A 12,288-nucleotide genomic window follows, 5' to 3' on the forward strand; every position below is an offset into this window, starting at 1 on the left:
TTGCCATTTTACTCAGGTTGCAAGGGGATGCCATGGCACTATGTTCATGAACAAGTTCAAGTTGTGCCAAGGCTGGTGCAGATTGGATTGTAGGAAAACTTTTTTCACAGAAAACATTGTCAAGCACTGAAAAAGGCTGCCTAAGGAAGTTGTGGAGTCAGTAACCCTGTAGTTATTTAAAATATATGTAGATGTGGCACTTACAGACAGACTTTACTGGTGGACTTGGACTTGCTGAGTTAATGGCTGGACTCGATGTTCTTAGAGTTCTTTTCCTACCTCAATGATTGCATGTTCTTTTTAACTGGATTTTTAAATCAGCCTTACCAGCCTGCACTTTCAGTAGTAATTTTCAAGGGCATTAACATTGTTTCTGTGACATTGTTTCTGTGACACTGCTTCATTTGAAAAGGTCACAATCTTCCCTCATGTGTACAGTTGTGGAAATTGCTCAGTTGTTTCCTTTGGTAGAGCAGTTGTTTTTCAAAGAGATATTCAATAGTTTTCCAAATTGCCATAAAAATTTAATTCACTTAAGGATAATTGAATAAATTTTAAGCATTTTTCAGAAGAGAAAGAAACAAAAAAATTAAAAGCTTGATGATATTATAAAACTGAAGACAGGACTTAAACTCCCCTTCTTGCTCTTGTTTTGTGCTTTAAAACTCTAAATATACTGTAAAACCAGGAGAAATCATTGCTTTGCTTTCCAGCAGAAATACTGAAACTGTAAATAAGAGAAGATCCCTACTCCACTGAACTAAGATCATCTACCAAAGTATGCCTAGCAGGAACCATCTGCACAAGGAATTGGGGAAACAGATCACTTACTTAAGCACTAGAAACACTAAAACAAAACCCCAAATCCTGGATTTGTCATTTAAAAAGATTGAGGAGATACTGAACAAAGACTATCCAATGTATAAAATGCATAAGAAACTGATTCTCCATGAAATCTGAGAGGAACTGTACAACCTCTTATATATTGCACCTAGTCCTATCTTACATCTTGCATCTAAATATGAAGATTTTGAAGAGATTGTATATATAGAATCATAGGTATATATATATATATTCACTTTCTATGAAGAAGACATAGAGCTCATATATAGCATACCATATTGAGAGAAACAAATTGTTTAACAGAAAAATAATTTGATTTAAGCATATATATAATTTTAGTTAAAATCAGTGGCATATCAACACTATGAACTAGCTCAATGTATTAATCTGGTGTCCAAAAAAAGTTTGAACATTGTTGCCTTACTTAATGGTGGCATGTACAATGGACTGCAAAAAGAAATGAGAAAGAAAAAAAATTAAATGAGTATATGAGATGCTTGAGCGTGTCCAGAGGAGGGCTTGGTGAGGGGCTTGGAACACAAGACCTACGAGGAACATTTGAGGGAGCTGGGGTTGTTTAGCCTGGAGAAGAGGAGGCTTAGAGGTGACCTTATTGCTCTCTACAGCTTCCTGAAGGGAGGTTGTAGACAGGTGGGGTCGATCTCTTCCAAGTCTCAAGCTACATCAGGGAAGGTTTAGATTGGATATTAGGAAAAAAATTTTCACTGAAAGAATAATAAAATACTGGAATTGTCTTCTTAGGGAGGTGGTGGAATCACCATCTCTGGATATGTTTAAAAAAAGACTGGACTTGGCACTTGGTGCTATAGTCTAGTTGTGGTGTTAGGGCATAGGTTGGACTTGGTGATCTTAGTGGTCTCTTCCAACCTCATTATTCTGTGATTCTGTGATGTACCAGTTCTTCCTACTGAATTCTGCTTCTCTCCAGTGTACTTTCCTTTTATGTATCATAAATCTGAATAATAGCTTTTCCTACCTGTTTGTATTTTCATGTCCTCAAAGTAATTTACTTCGTCCACAGACAAAAATGAAAATTTGTTTGTATTTCCCATCAGATTTGTTATTTTATTGCCAAGTTCCTATTAAGAAGCATTTACGATTTCTTTTATTCTGTTCAACATCTCCTTTTCACGTACAGTTTCCTTAAAGGTTATCTTCTTTAATATTAATTTGTCACTAATTTAATTTTCTCTCTCATCTTCTAAAAATCCCATCCTTTATTTGTGATGTATGTTGGTTCATTCAGTTTTGCAATATTTCACATCTTCTTGACCTCTTTGATCTAATTCCCTCACCCTTTTTTTCCTCCCTTGTGCTCCTCATTGTACTTCTACTGCCCTTTTCACCTCTTGATTTTTTTTCCCTTTTTAATTTCTGGGATGATTTCTTCAGCAGCTATGCTCTCTCAATTACTCAGTTATATACTCCCTTTTATTTTTTCCCTTCTTCCAGTATCCCTCCCGAGTGCTACCTCCCCTGATGCTGCAGAAAGATACAAGGTCTTTCCTGTCTATGAAAAACAGTGCTCTCGTGTCTGTGTTTTAAACTGGGAAAAGGACAGCTGCCTAAAGATGACATCATTCCTTAGTCCTCCAAGGAAAGTGTTGTGGAGATTCATCAAAGAGCTGGCAGGTATCTTGTCTCCTTTATTCCAATGTTTTATCCATTGCCTTAGCAACATGCATGGGAAGGAGCACACTGATTCTTGGCCAAGCCTGTTTTCTTCTTTTCCAGCTTTCCTTAAGTTTATGGGTGCCCAGACAGGAATAAACCTAAACCAGGAGTTTCTTGTCTGCAGTTGAGCTCCACCTGAAGAAGTCTTCACTTGTTGCCCTGTGTGCCCTTTGAGGTCTCAAGGTGATACTTCCAGGAAGGATCATACGTGCACTGATTTTTGGAAAACTCTTGAGGAAGGAAGGGGAAAGGAGTCCATTCTATGAATTGACTTATGGAAAAGAACAGATGCTGGAAAGATTACAATAGTTCTTTTCATAAAATTGATATTAAGGATTTTAATATACAGCACTGGTTTCCTGACTTCTTAAGAAATCTTGGGTTCCAGGTCTTGTAAGCAAAAATTTTCAGATAACTGCAGGAGTGGTGCCAACATGTGTGTAGGACAGACAGGGTCAACAGTAATAAAATAAATCATGGGAGACATACAGCAAAAGACAGATAATATATAAAACAGATGTTCAGACCTCAAACAGGAGAGACAATTGAACATGAGCTTCACTGTAGCCTAGTCTAAGATGGGTTTTCTGAACTATGGGCTCTGTTGATACATATATGTACAGCATATCTGTTTTCAGAGGAACAAAAATCTGGATACTCAGAACTCTACAACTATATAAATAATACTTATCAATATTGGAAGTGGCTTGGAGAATATAAATATTGAATGTTAAATAGTTAAAATGAAGTATGCAATGATTACAGTGACTACCCATTATATTTAGTTCTGATAAATAAAAAAAGGGGCAAAAATAATGAAGGAAAAAGAATTTGTTCATGTAAATGTAAAATGAATAGCAGAATTTCTTATTTCCTTCTTGAGCACCCACTCTACCTCTACCTAAAAGGGGAGGATGAGTGAAGAGATTCTGGATAGATGAATTGTTAAACATTCAGTGTTTAGTTTCTCTTTTGAAAGAAGTCTTAAATGGTGTTTATGATTGGACTATGTGGGTACTTGCTACCCTGTGGCAGGATCAGACTTCACAGCTACTATTGCTATTGGCATAGCAATTCCATGTTTTATTCAGTGTTCTGATAGATGAGGTGGAACACACCACTTCCCACTTATTTCCCACCTTGGCAACCATTTTCCAAAGTTTCACTCAATCTAGTAGGCAGAGCATACCAATTGTTTTCTGTGTTACCAGCCTTGATAGAATTTTCCTTCCCTAAAATACGTAAGGGCTTTTTTGGTTGGTTCTTTTATTTTTTTGTTGGTGTGCTTTGGTTGTTGGTTGGTCATTGGGAATTTTTCCCAGCCTGAATTTTTCCCGATTTCATTGGGAATTTTTCCCTACCTTTTGTGCTTTTGGCATGTCGGTGTGGCGCTGGGCGCGAACGGAGCGCGCGGATTTGGGTGGCTTTATTGGAGCACAGTACATCTCCAGCCTCCTCAGGTCACAGCTCTGGAAGCAGCATTCATCCACTATTCCCTTGTGGTGTAAGCGTCTACTGCTGGATCCATACCCCGTGGGCTTGCCTATTCAAAACACAAAGGGGAGGTTTTTAGGTTAGAAAGGAAATGCAAAGACCTCAGGAGCAGTCATATTATTAAGATGTATTATGTTAACTGAATCACCAGTGACCATTATAGAGGCTGCCTGTGTGTATCTATTCTAAGATCCTATTCTCAGATACACCTCTGAATATTCCTTTCCAGATATTCCTGGAAATGGACAGCTTTTTCTCTACGTGTGGTTACTATTTAAGCATTTGAGCAAATCTATGCCTTCTTAGAAAAGTATTATTAAAATACTCTCTTGAACTGCATTAGCCTCAAAAATTGAGAGGGAGGAAGCTGAAATCTGACATTTGGACACCTTCCAAAAGAAATTTACCTTTTAGATTTTGTATGAAAATGGATTGAGCCAACTGAGGTAGCTGGTGTGTAAAAACCATAGATCACAACTGTGTTGTAGACAGGAATTACCTAATAAAAAATGGCTACACCGAGGCACTGTGTGAAGTCAGAGTGGGTTGCAAAGGGGAAATAAATACTGTGTACCACTGCAAAGGCTGTAAGGTCTGCAAGCTCAAAAGTGGGAAGCAGGAATTGAAGGAACAAAGTAACTGATGAATAGAAAGGTTGATGGAACAGATAGAAGTGGAAGATTTTTCTATTCCATAGATTTGCACAAGTAAAAAATGGGACTGATATGCATGGCTTTCCTGTGCTTTGCATTTGTACCAGCCATCTATGGAGAATACCTAATTGGCAAATATTTTGTATTTTTCACTCGGCTCCAGTAAAGGCCAACATTTTCATTCATACAACTCTTACACACTTATATTTTTGTCTTTTCTCCTCCTGTGGTTTATGATTTCCTTAGTAACTGCTGAATTCTCTGCTGTCCTACACAGAGATTAAAAGCCCATTATTTCCTTGGATTGTTTGTATGCAGCCAAGTTGGATGTGCAGTTGCCCTGTTATGACTAACTAGAAATGAAGGAACAGTAAATTCACAAAAAGTAAGTAGTTGCTTGCTTACTACATCTATTTTAAAATTCTGATAGAATTTGATTTTAGACAGTACAATTCTGAAAAGATTAAGTGTTTTGTTTTGACATTTTCAGCATTAAATGTTTCCATTTACAGAATGATCCACATTGGTTAAGAAATGAAAAATATGGAAAAAAAAAGACAAGCGTGCCAAGAGCCAAAACATGAAGTAACTCAATTCTGTCAGCTTTACCAATTTCTTTTCTTGCCTTTTCTTTTTTCTCTTCTCCTTCTCAGTTATATCACTGAGACCAAAAATCTGTTATTCACAGAGTTTGGCAGGAGTTTACATTTTAAGAATTACTCAAGTTAAAGTAAGGATATCAAAAAAGTTGAATATTCAGTTTTACTATGGGAAGCCTATTGCCCCCAGTGCTTATACAGCAAAGTCTAGGTTGATATCCCTGTGTTTGTCTTGCAGTTGTCAATTTGAAAAAATAGGACTACAATTTACTGTTCCCTGTGATTAAAACATGTATCCCCTGATGAAGAACCGTTGAGGCCTTAGAATATTAGCAAATGAAAAGACCTCTAGTGGTACAGTGTCTCACATTTTAGCCAGCAGTTCAGCCAGTTAAGAACTATCCCTATGAGCTTTGAAACCCAGGAAACAGGTTTTTTAAATGTCTTTTTTTTTTCCCCATGGACTATAAATTAAACAAAAAACCCCATGCTTACTTAGTATATTGCAATCCACTGGAGGCCTCTATATTGTACATTGCCTGCTAAATTACTTGTTTCATGAGACTAAGCAGTACAGCAAGCCAGGAGTAGATTACAGTAATATTTTTGTTTGTGTCTGTGTGTGTTGTTTTATGTGTATAACTGAAAAGTACTACAAATACTAAGATGTGGAATTTGGTTTGATTTTTTTGCCCCCCTGATTATTTTCCTTCACTGAGTTATAATATGAAATACAAATTTTTCTTTGGAGATTTTTCCTGAAATTTGCCAATCTGGTTGTTTTAGCCTAATACATTTTAAATAGAGCACTCCTGATAAAGTGTGGAGTGTCATTACTTAGCAGTATACCCACAGCTGTGCCACATTTGGTCTTGCTCCCACTTAAAGCATGGAGGGGCAAATTCTATTCCTGGATATACAGGTGTCCAGATCCAGCTGAACTGTAGGTACAAGAACTGATAAGTTAACCTTCCCTTTCTTTTATCAGTCTGTCAATTTTTCATAAGCAATCAAACCTGAAAAGCTTCTGTTCAAGTTACTTTACCCTTCAATGTCCAAATGTAATAATTTATAAATATAATTGATAAAGTACTTTTACTAACCTATTCCTGCTGCCTGCTTTATTTGGCAATCAGTAGCAACATTTTTCTACGCTATCATAAATATGTATAAATAGTTAATACAAATCCTGAATCATGGAATCTTTCTGGTGAAAATCTCTGAGTACTTCAAAATTATTTTTAGAGTAACAAGACCAGAGATATCTATGTATTTTTCTTACAGAATAATAATTTTATGAAGGATTATATAATATCTAATAGCTCTTTAAAAAGCTTATATGGGACATGTAACAAGATAGGAATGAAATATCTATCACACCAGTGATGATTTCAGCTATGAAACATGACATTAGCTTATTTGTAGGCTCAAATATTTGTGCTTCATATGTCATAATAAATACTCGTCCTTTATATAAAGATAATGTTAATATTGAGAAGTCAATTTTTTTTATTTCAAAAAATGTTTTCCCAAGGCTTTCAAAAGACTGAAGCAATCAAGTATACTTAAAATTTGTGTGACGTAGAAAGTGATATTGCCTAAAGTGCTGTACAACAGAGAGAGAAAATTAACAGAAAGAAATATTCCTTTTCAGTAATCATGATCCACAATCATGATTGAGAAGTATCTGATGGCTGAAGTAATTTTAAAGTGATAGATTTTAAATTTCTGCTGACCTCTTAAGTGCTGCAGTATACAAAGATGCTATCACAGAGAAAGATGAGGCAAAGAATTACAAGATGATACCACCACTTCTACAGATGTTATCACTGTTTGGCCCATCTGTTCTGGCAAGACTGCAGGGTCAGATGGTCCCAGTTCATCAAGTTAACAAAGTATGCACTTAGATCTAGGCAAATGTTCAAGCTCCTATGTGGTGTGTTGGATTAAATCACATATTAAACAGTGAGCACATGCCTGAGTGCTCTCCTACGCAGGGACTATTATAAGTGAGCACTTCAGTTGCTTTCTAGATGAGAGTCCATACTGGTAAATAAATGGCAAGTGATTCTGCATTTTTAATGTAATTTCTCCTCCTTATTTTTTGTTTTAATAGTATTGCCTTCAGTATGGATTGCACCTTCTGTGTTACTATACTGGGAAGCCACATAGTTTTCTCATCTTTCTGACATAATTTGAGTGCTGCCTTCCAGCTGTTATCAAATGTTCCTTCTATTTACTCAACCTTCAAAGTGCTGCCTGTGGACATACAACAGTCCTAGGCATTCCTTTTTGCTGATGTACGCTGATTTCCTTAGAGGTTTCTTTCATTTTTTTGTCAGTGGCTAGCTCAAAAGAATTTCATATCATGTAGGTCAAAGTTTACTTAATAGAATATTTAGCTCTTATTTAATCTACTTTTTCAAATCTGTTGAAGTCTCTTTCAGTGCATGACAAGAAGATAAAAGGTCTAGTCACAGTGATGTCCCCTGAAAGCAGTCCAAGGTATAGGATTCCAATAGTTAAACAGCTGGCTTCTGCACTAACAGCACAGTCAGTAGAGTAATTCAGCAGGGCTTGTTTACACTTGGTTTCTTACTGTTCCTCATCCCTCCAAAAAATCTTCCTGCTGCTGCCAATGGTTCTACTCTACCAGTGGCTTCAGTGTGAGAAGAACTGGTATAGGTGGACTACAGAAGTTTCAAATGTCAAGTTGTCTAGGCATTCTGTGTAGACTCATAATCTGCTGTTGTAGTATTAAAATCAGAAATTTCAAGAGAAATAGCCCAGGATAAATGGAAAACTAATCTACTCTAGGACGCTAGGAAAGAACTGGAGTTGTGTCCTGGAACTTTTATGTGACTCTCTGTGTTTGCTGTTGCATCTTTTTTAGCCAAGCAGTAGAACTCAAGAGTGCCATGTAGACTGTAATTCAGAAATACATCATAAATCTGAAAAACAGTGCACTTAATCCTAATCTAGTATCAGAGTCAATCTTCAGCTGCAACTGCAGCTTTTAAAGTATGGTGAAAGGCCATTGACCTATTAGACTGCTGTAGTCTTGTAGCAAGAAACTCAAAATGTTTCCATCAATACATTGGGCTCAGGTGCAATTTGGAAGCACTGACAGCAGCTTACAGCATCAGGATGTATGGGAGCATCCTGTAAGGCAGCAGGTCAGTCAGACAGGATTTTCCTGTGGCCTGAACAATGGACTGAGAGTTTGTGGTGCTGTATTGCAGAATTGAATTGAACAAGAACATCCTGTGTGCTAGATCCAAACTGGGAGCTGGTGGTTGGAGAGGTTTTGAGTTGCATGTGCTATGTGCCTTATGGTGGCTTAGAAGGCTAGGGATGTTGAGTTTGAGATTCATCTTGCTCATCTTTGGTCTCTGAAAACTAGGGATCCAGTTTAAGACAGTGAAATCAACAAGCAGGTTGTATTGAGAGGGAGTTTTTCCTGTATTGAATGCTTTGCTTAGAATTAAATTTATTCTTGTCCTCTGAAGGAAACAGTGCTCTTTCATCAACTACAGATAAAGCTAATTGATCTAGTCTTAGCATACATGCCCAGCTCCTTTTAGGAAATTGAATTCAAGGAAAATGAATGAAATTAAAATTTTTTTGTCCTAAATCAGAGAATGTATGCACCTGGTGGAATACAAAACTGTTCTTTCATTTCCAAATTAACAATTAAATATGACAAATTGTTCTAAAGAACATGCCAGCCAGTGTGCTGTTTAATTATATTTAGTTGAGGTGTTACGGCACTGGTTGCACTTGATGATCTTTAAGGTCTCTTTCAACCTAGTAATTCTGTGAATTATGTGAATCTCTGTACCTCTTTTACTACATTCTGTATGTTAGTCTAGTACTGTCTATTTTTGGCATTATAAATGCCTTCATATGCAAAATAAGAGACTATTGATATCACTTTTCATCTCCTTGTAATCTTGAACAAATGGTTTAGTGTTATAATGGTAATACTTCTTGAGGGTGCTCTGGTATTTCTCATCTGTATTTGAAAAATTATGAGTCAATGTTCAATCAGCAGGAAATGCCTGGGTTTTAATACTTCTATGAAGTGTTAAACAAACAAGCTAATAAACAAACAAACAACAAATCTTGGGGATCGTTGTGAAGTCCCTTACCAGAAATACCTCAAGGTTTAAATGTGCAAAGTAGGCAATCTGATTTTCATGTAAATAAGTTGCATGCATTTTGAAGTGACAATATTTAATATTTAGTTTCCACTTTCCTTCAATGTTTTGTTAATGCAAAAAAATTATTATGCTTAGACTGATTTTTGTTTGTATTCATCAAAATGAGCATATATTAGCATTTATAAATGCTCAATGAATGGATGCCCTAGCTCTGAAATCTAATTTAATATGCATGAGAATAGAGGATAAGCTTTATCAGTATGCACAAGCAAAATCTTTATGAAAGCATCTGCATTTGTGAATATTGAGATATTGTACTACAGCTATTGCTTTGTGGAATTCTGGATTGTATTAACTACTGAGTCCAATGCAAGATGTTTTCTCCTTGCTCTGAAATCCTAGCAAGTAAGACTGGGAAAATAGGGACACTCAGTGTTGATCTATAAGAGAAATCTATCAGGATTTCACAGAATGTTTTGCCTGAATAAATGAGTTTTATAAGCTTCACCTTTTGAAAAGAAGATAGCTCTTTGATATTTCAAATGCAGAATAAAAGAACTATTTCACTTCCTTAAAGTCAGTGAGACAAGCGTAGCTTTTTTCCAGATCTTAATTTGTAATTTGCATGACTGTGTTTATTTAGTCCATGCCATAGTTAAATATTTTTTTTCTTACAGAAATATCTTTTCAGAAACATTTTTCCCCCTTCATTGTAGAATTGGGAAGGAGTTCTCTTCCCCTAAACATATTTCCAAAGTACAGCACTTGTAACATTTTCCGCTCACATACAGGAGTGCTGTACTCTGCTCTTGCTATGAAATAGTTGTTTTGGAGGCCATCAAGTGTATTAAGCATGTGATAGAGCCATTATGCTTCACACATTATTTCCCAAGCTATTTACAATGTGTGAAGAGAAAGCACTATATCTTTGAGTGTTGTGCTGGGATATGGAGTGGGAATTTCAGTGTTTAGATATTTTTGAGGGAAAAAAAAAAATGGAAAAAGAATGGGAAACAATATGATATCTTATTTTACACCAAATCAATACTCTATAGGGTGAAAACCTTGCAGACCTAGCACAATTCACAAGCCTACATCAGATTCCAGGGCTGGAAAGTGCCAGATGCTGCCAAAAATATATATACTTTGGCAAGGGAAATGCTTTGCTGAAGAGAAATTCACTATTGCAAGAATAGCCAGGTTGATCAGGGTTTAGGACAAGATAATTAGGAGCCAGTAGGTCATTGCTACATCTGAATATTGCCCCTTAAAGTGCATTGAGGAGGGCAATGACAATACAGACATCCATCCATAATGAAAATATATCCTCTGCCCTTCTTATACACCTCCCACAGGAAATAATTGCTGCTTACCCTTGTGTGTGGTGGAGGTAGGAACAGTCATGGTAGAACCTTTAATATCCTTCTTATCCCAAGCCAATGTAAAACTGCATTTTATTTGGCTTACCAAACTAATAACAATGAAACCCTATGACTGGGTGAAATTGTAGCATTGCTGAAGTCACTGGTAAATATTTTACTGCAGTCAGGATTATGTCTTGATGAAACAGATGCCAGAATTTACTTATATATAACCTGATCCAAGGTCTGCTAAAATCAGTAGAAATATTTCCACTGTCCTTAGTGGGCTTTTCAATATGCTGATATTGAACACTTGCTTTTTCTTCCAACGTTAAAGTTCAAAAGGTAAATATTGTCTTAGTGGCATCTAAAGAGATTGCAGGGAATGGATGTGATGAGATTTCTTGAAGGAAGCAGGAAGAAGAGGATACTGATTTACAATGTGAAGCAGAATGACTGATATGTGGTTTATGCCAGTGACCACATAACATGCAGTACATTGCTTTGCACTTTGTAATCACAATTTTTAGCTGTACGCTGAGAAATGAAAGAAAATAGCAAGTGCCAAACATTTGCTATTTACTCTTGCTTTTGCATTTTGGCATCATCATCTGATTAGAGGCAGAAGGTGGGAATGGCTATTCCAAGTCCCATCTAATACATTTCCCATTGTCCAGGAGTGCACATATTGGCACACATTACAATTGCATTTTTTATTTCAACAGAATAGTGCTTACAGGAGGATTAAGTAGATGGGCACTGGCCAATATCACCTACCAGAGAGTCAGACAATTTTCATTCCCTTATTTGAAACAAGAGCTGGTTGACAGCTGGCAGTGGGCCCAGGTGGCCAAGAAGGCCGGTGACATCCTGGCTTGTGTCAGCAATTGTGTGGCCAGCAGGACCAGGGCAGTGATGGTCCTTCTGGTCCTGGCTCAGGTGAGGTCACACTTGGCGTGCTGGGCTCAGTTTGGGGCCATCACTACAAGAAAGACATTGAGGGGGTGTCCAGAGAAGGGCACGGAGCTGGGGAAGGGTCTGGAACAGATAAGGAGCAGCTGAAGGAGATAGCTGGGAATGTTTAGCCTGGAGAAAAGGCGACTCAGGGGGGGACCTTTTTAACTCTGTACAACTGCCTATAGTGAGGCTGTCGTGAGATGGGTGTTGGTTGATTTTTGCCTCTTTCAAGTAAAAAGTGATAGGAAAAGGGGAAATGGCCTCAAGTAGTGCCAAGGGAGGTTCAGGTGGGATGTCAGGAAAACTTTCTTCACTAATAGGGTGGCTGCCGCGCTCCCGCCCCGGTTCCCTTTGTCTCAGCCCCGGCTAGCTCTTCTCTGGGGCGAGAGTGGGCGATGGAGGCACCCTCCGCCGCTCCCAGCTGGGGTTTGGAGAGTGCCTTTGTGGGTTCCGGGCAGCGCTGGCAAGCCTCGCGGTGGTAAATGAAGAGCGGATCCTGCTGGGGGCTAAGTCCGAGTTTATT

The 12,288-nt window shown here is 37.6% G+C and overlaps 1 protein-coding gene across 6 annotated transcripts in view; it reads right to left on the minus strand.

The window, feature by feature from the left end:
- Positions 1 to 12,288, minus strand: part of IGF1 (insulin like growth factor 1) — a 55,784-nt gene that overhangs the window by 11,662 nt on the left and 31,834 nt on the right. For all 6 annotated transcript variants that reach the window (XM_021536352.3, XM_077783369.1, XM_077783366.1 and 3 more), the window contains one exon: positions 3,900 to 4,081. In XM_021536352.3, coding sequence (XP_021392027.1) covers positions 3,900 to 4,081 — 182 coding nt within the window. The remainder of the gene's footprint in view (positions 1 to 3,899; positions 4,082 to 12,288) is intronic.

This window comes from Lonchura striata, chromosome 5 (genome assembly GCF_046129695.1).
Source record: "Lonchura striata isolate bLonStr1 chromosome 5, bLonStr1.mat, whole genome shotgun sequence".
NCBI classification, from domain to species: Eukaryota; Metazoa; Chordata; class Aves; order Passeriformes; family Estrildidae; genus Lonchura; species Lonchura striata.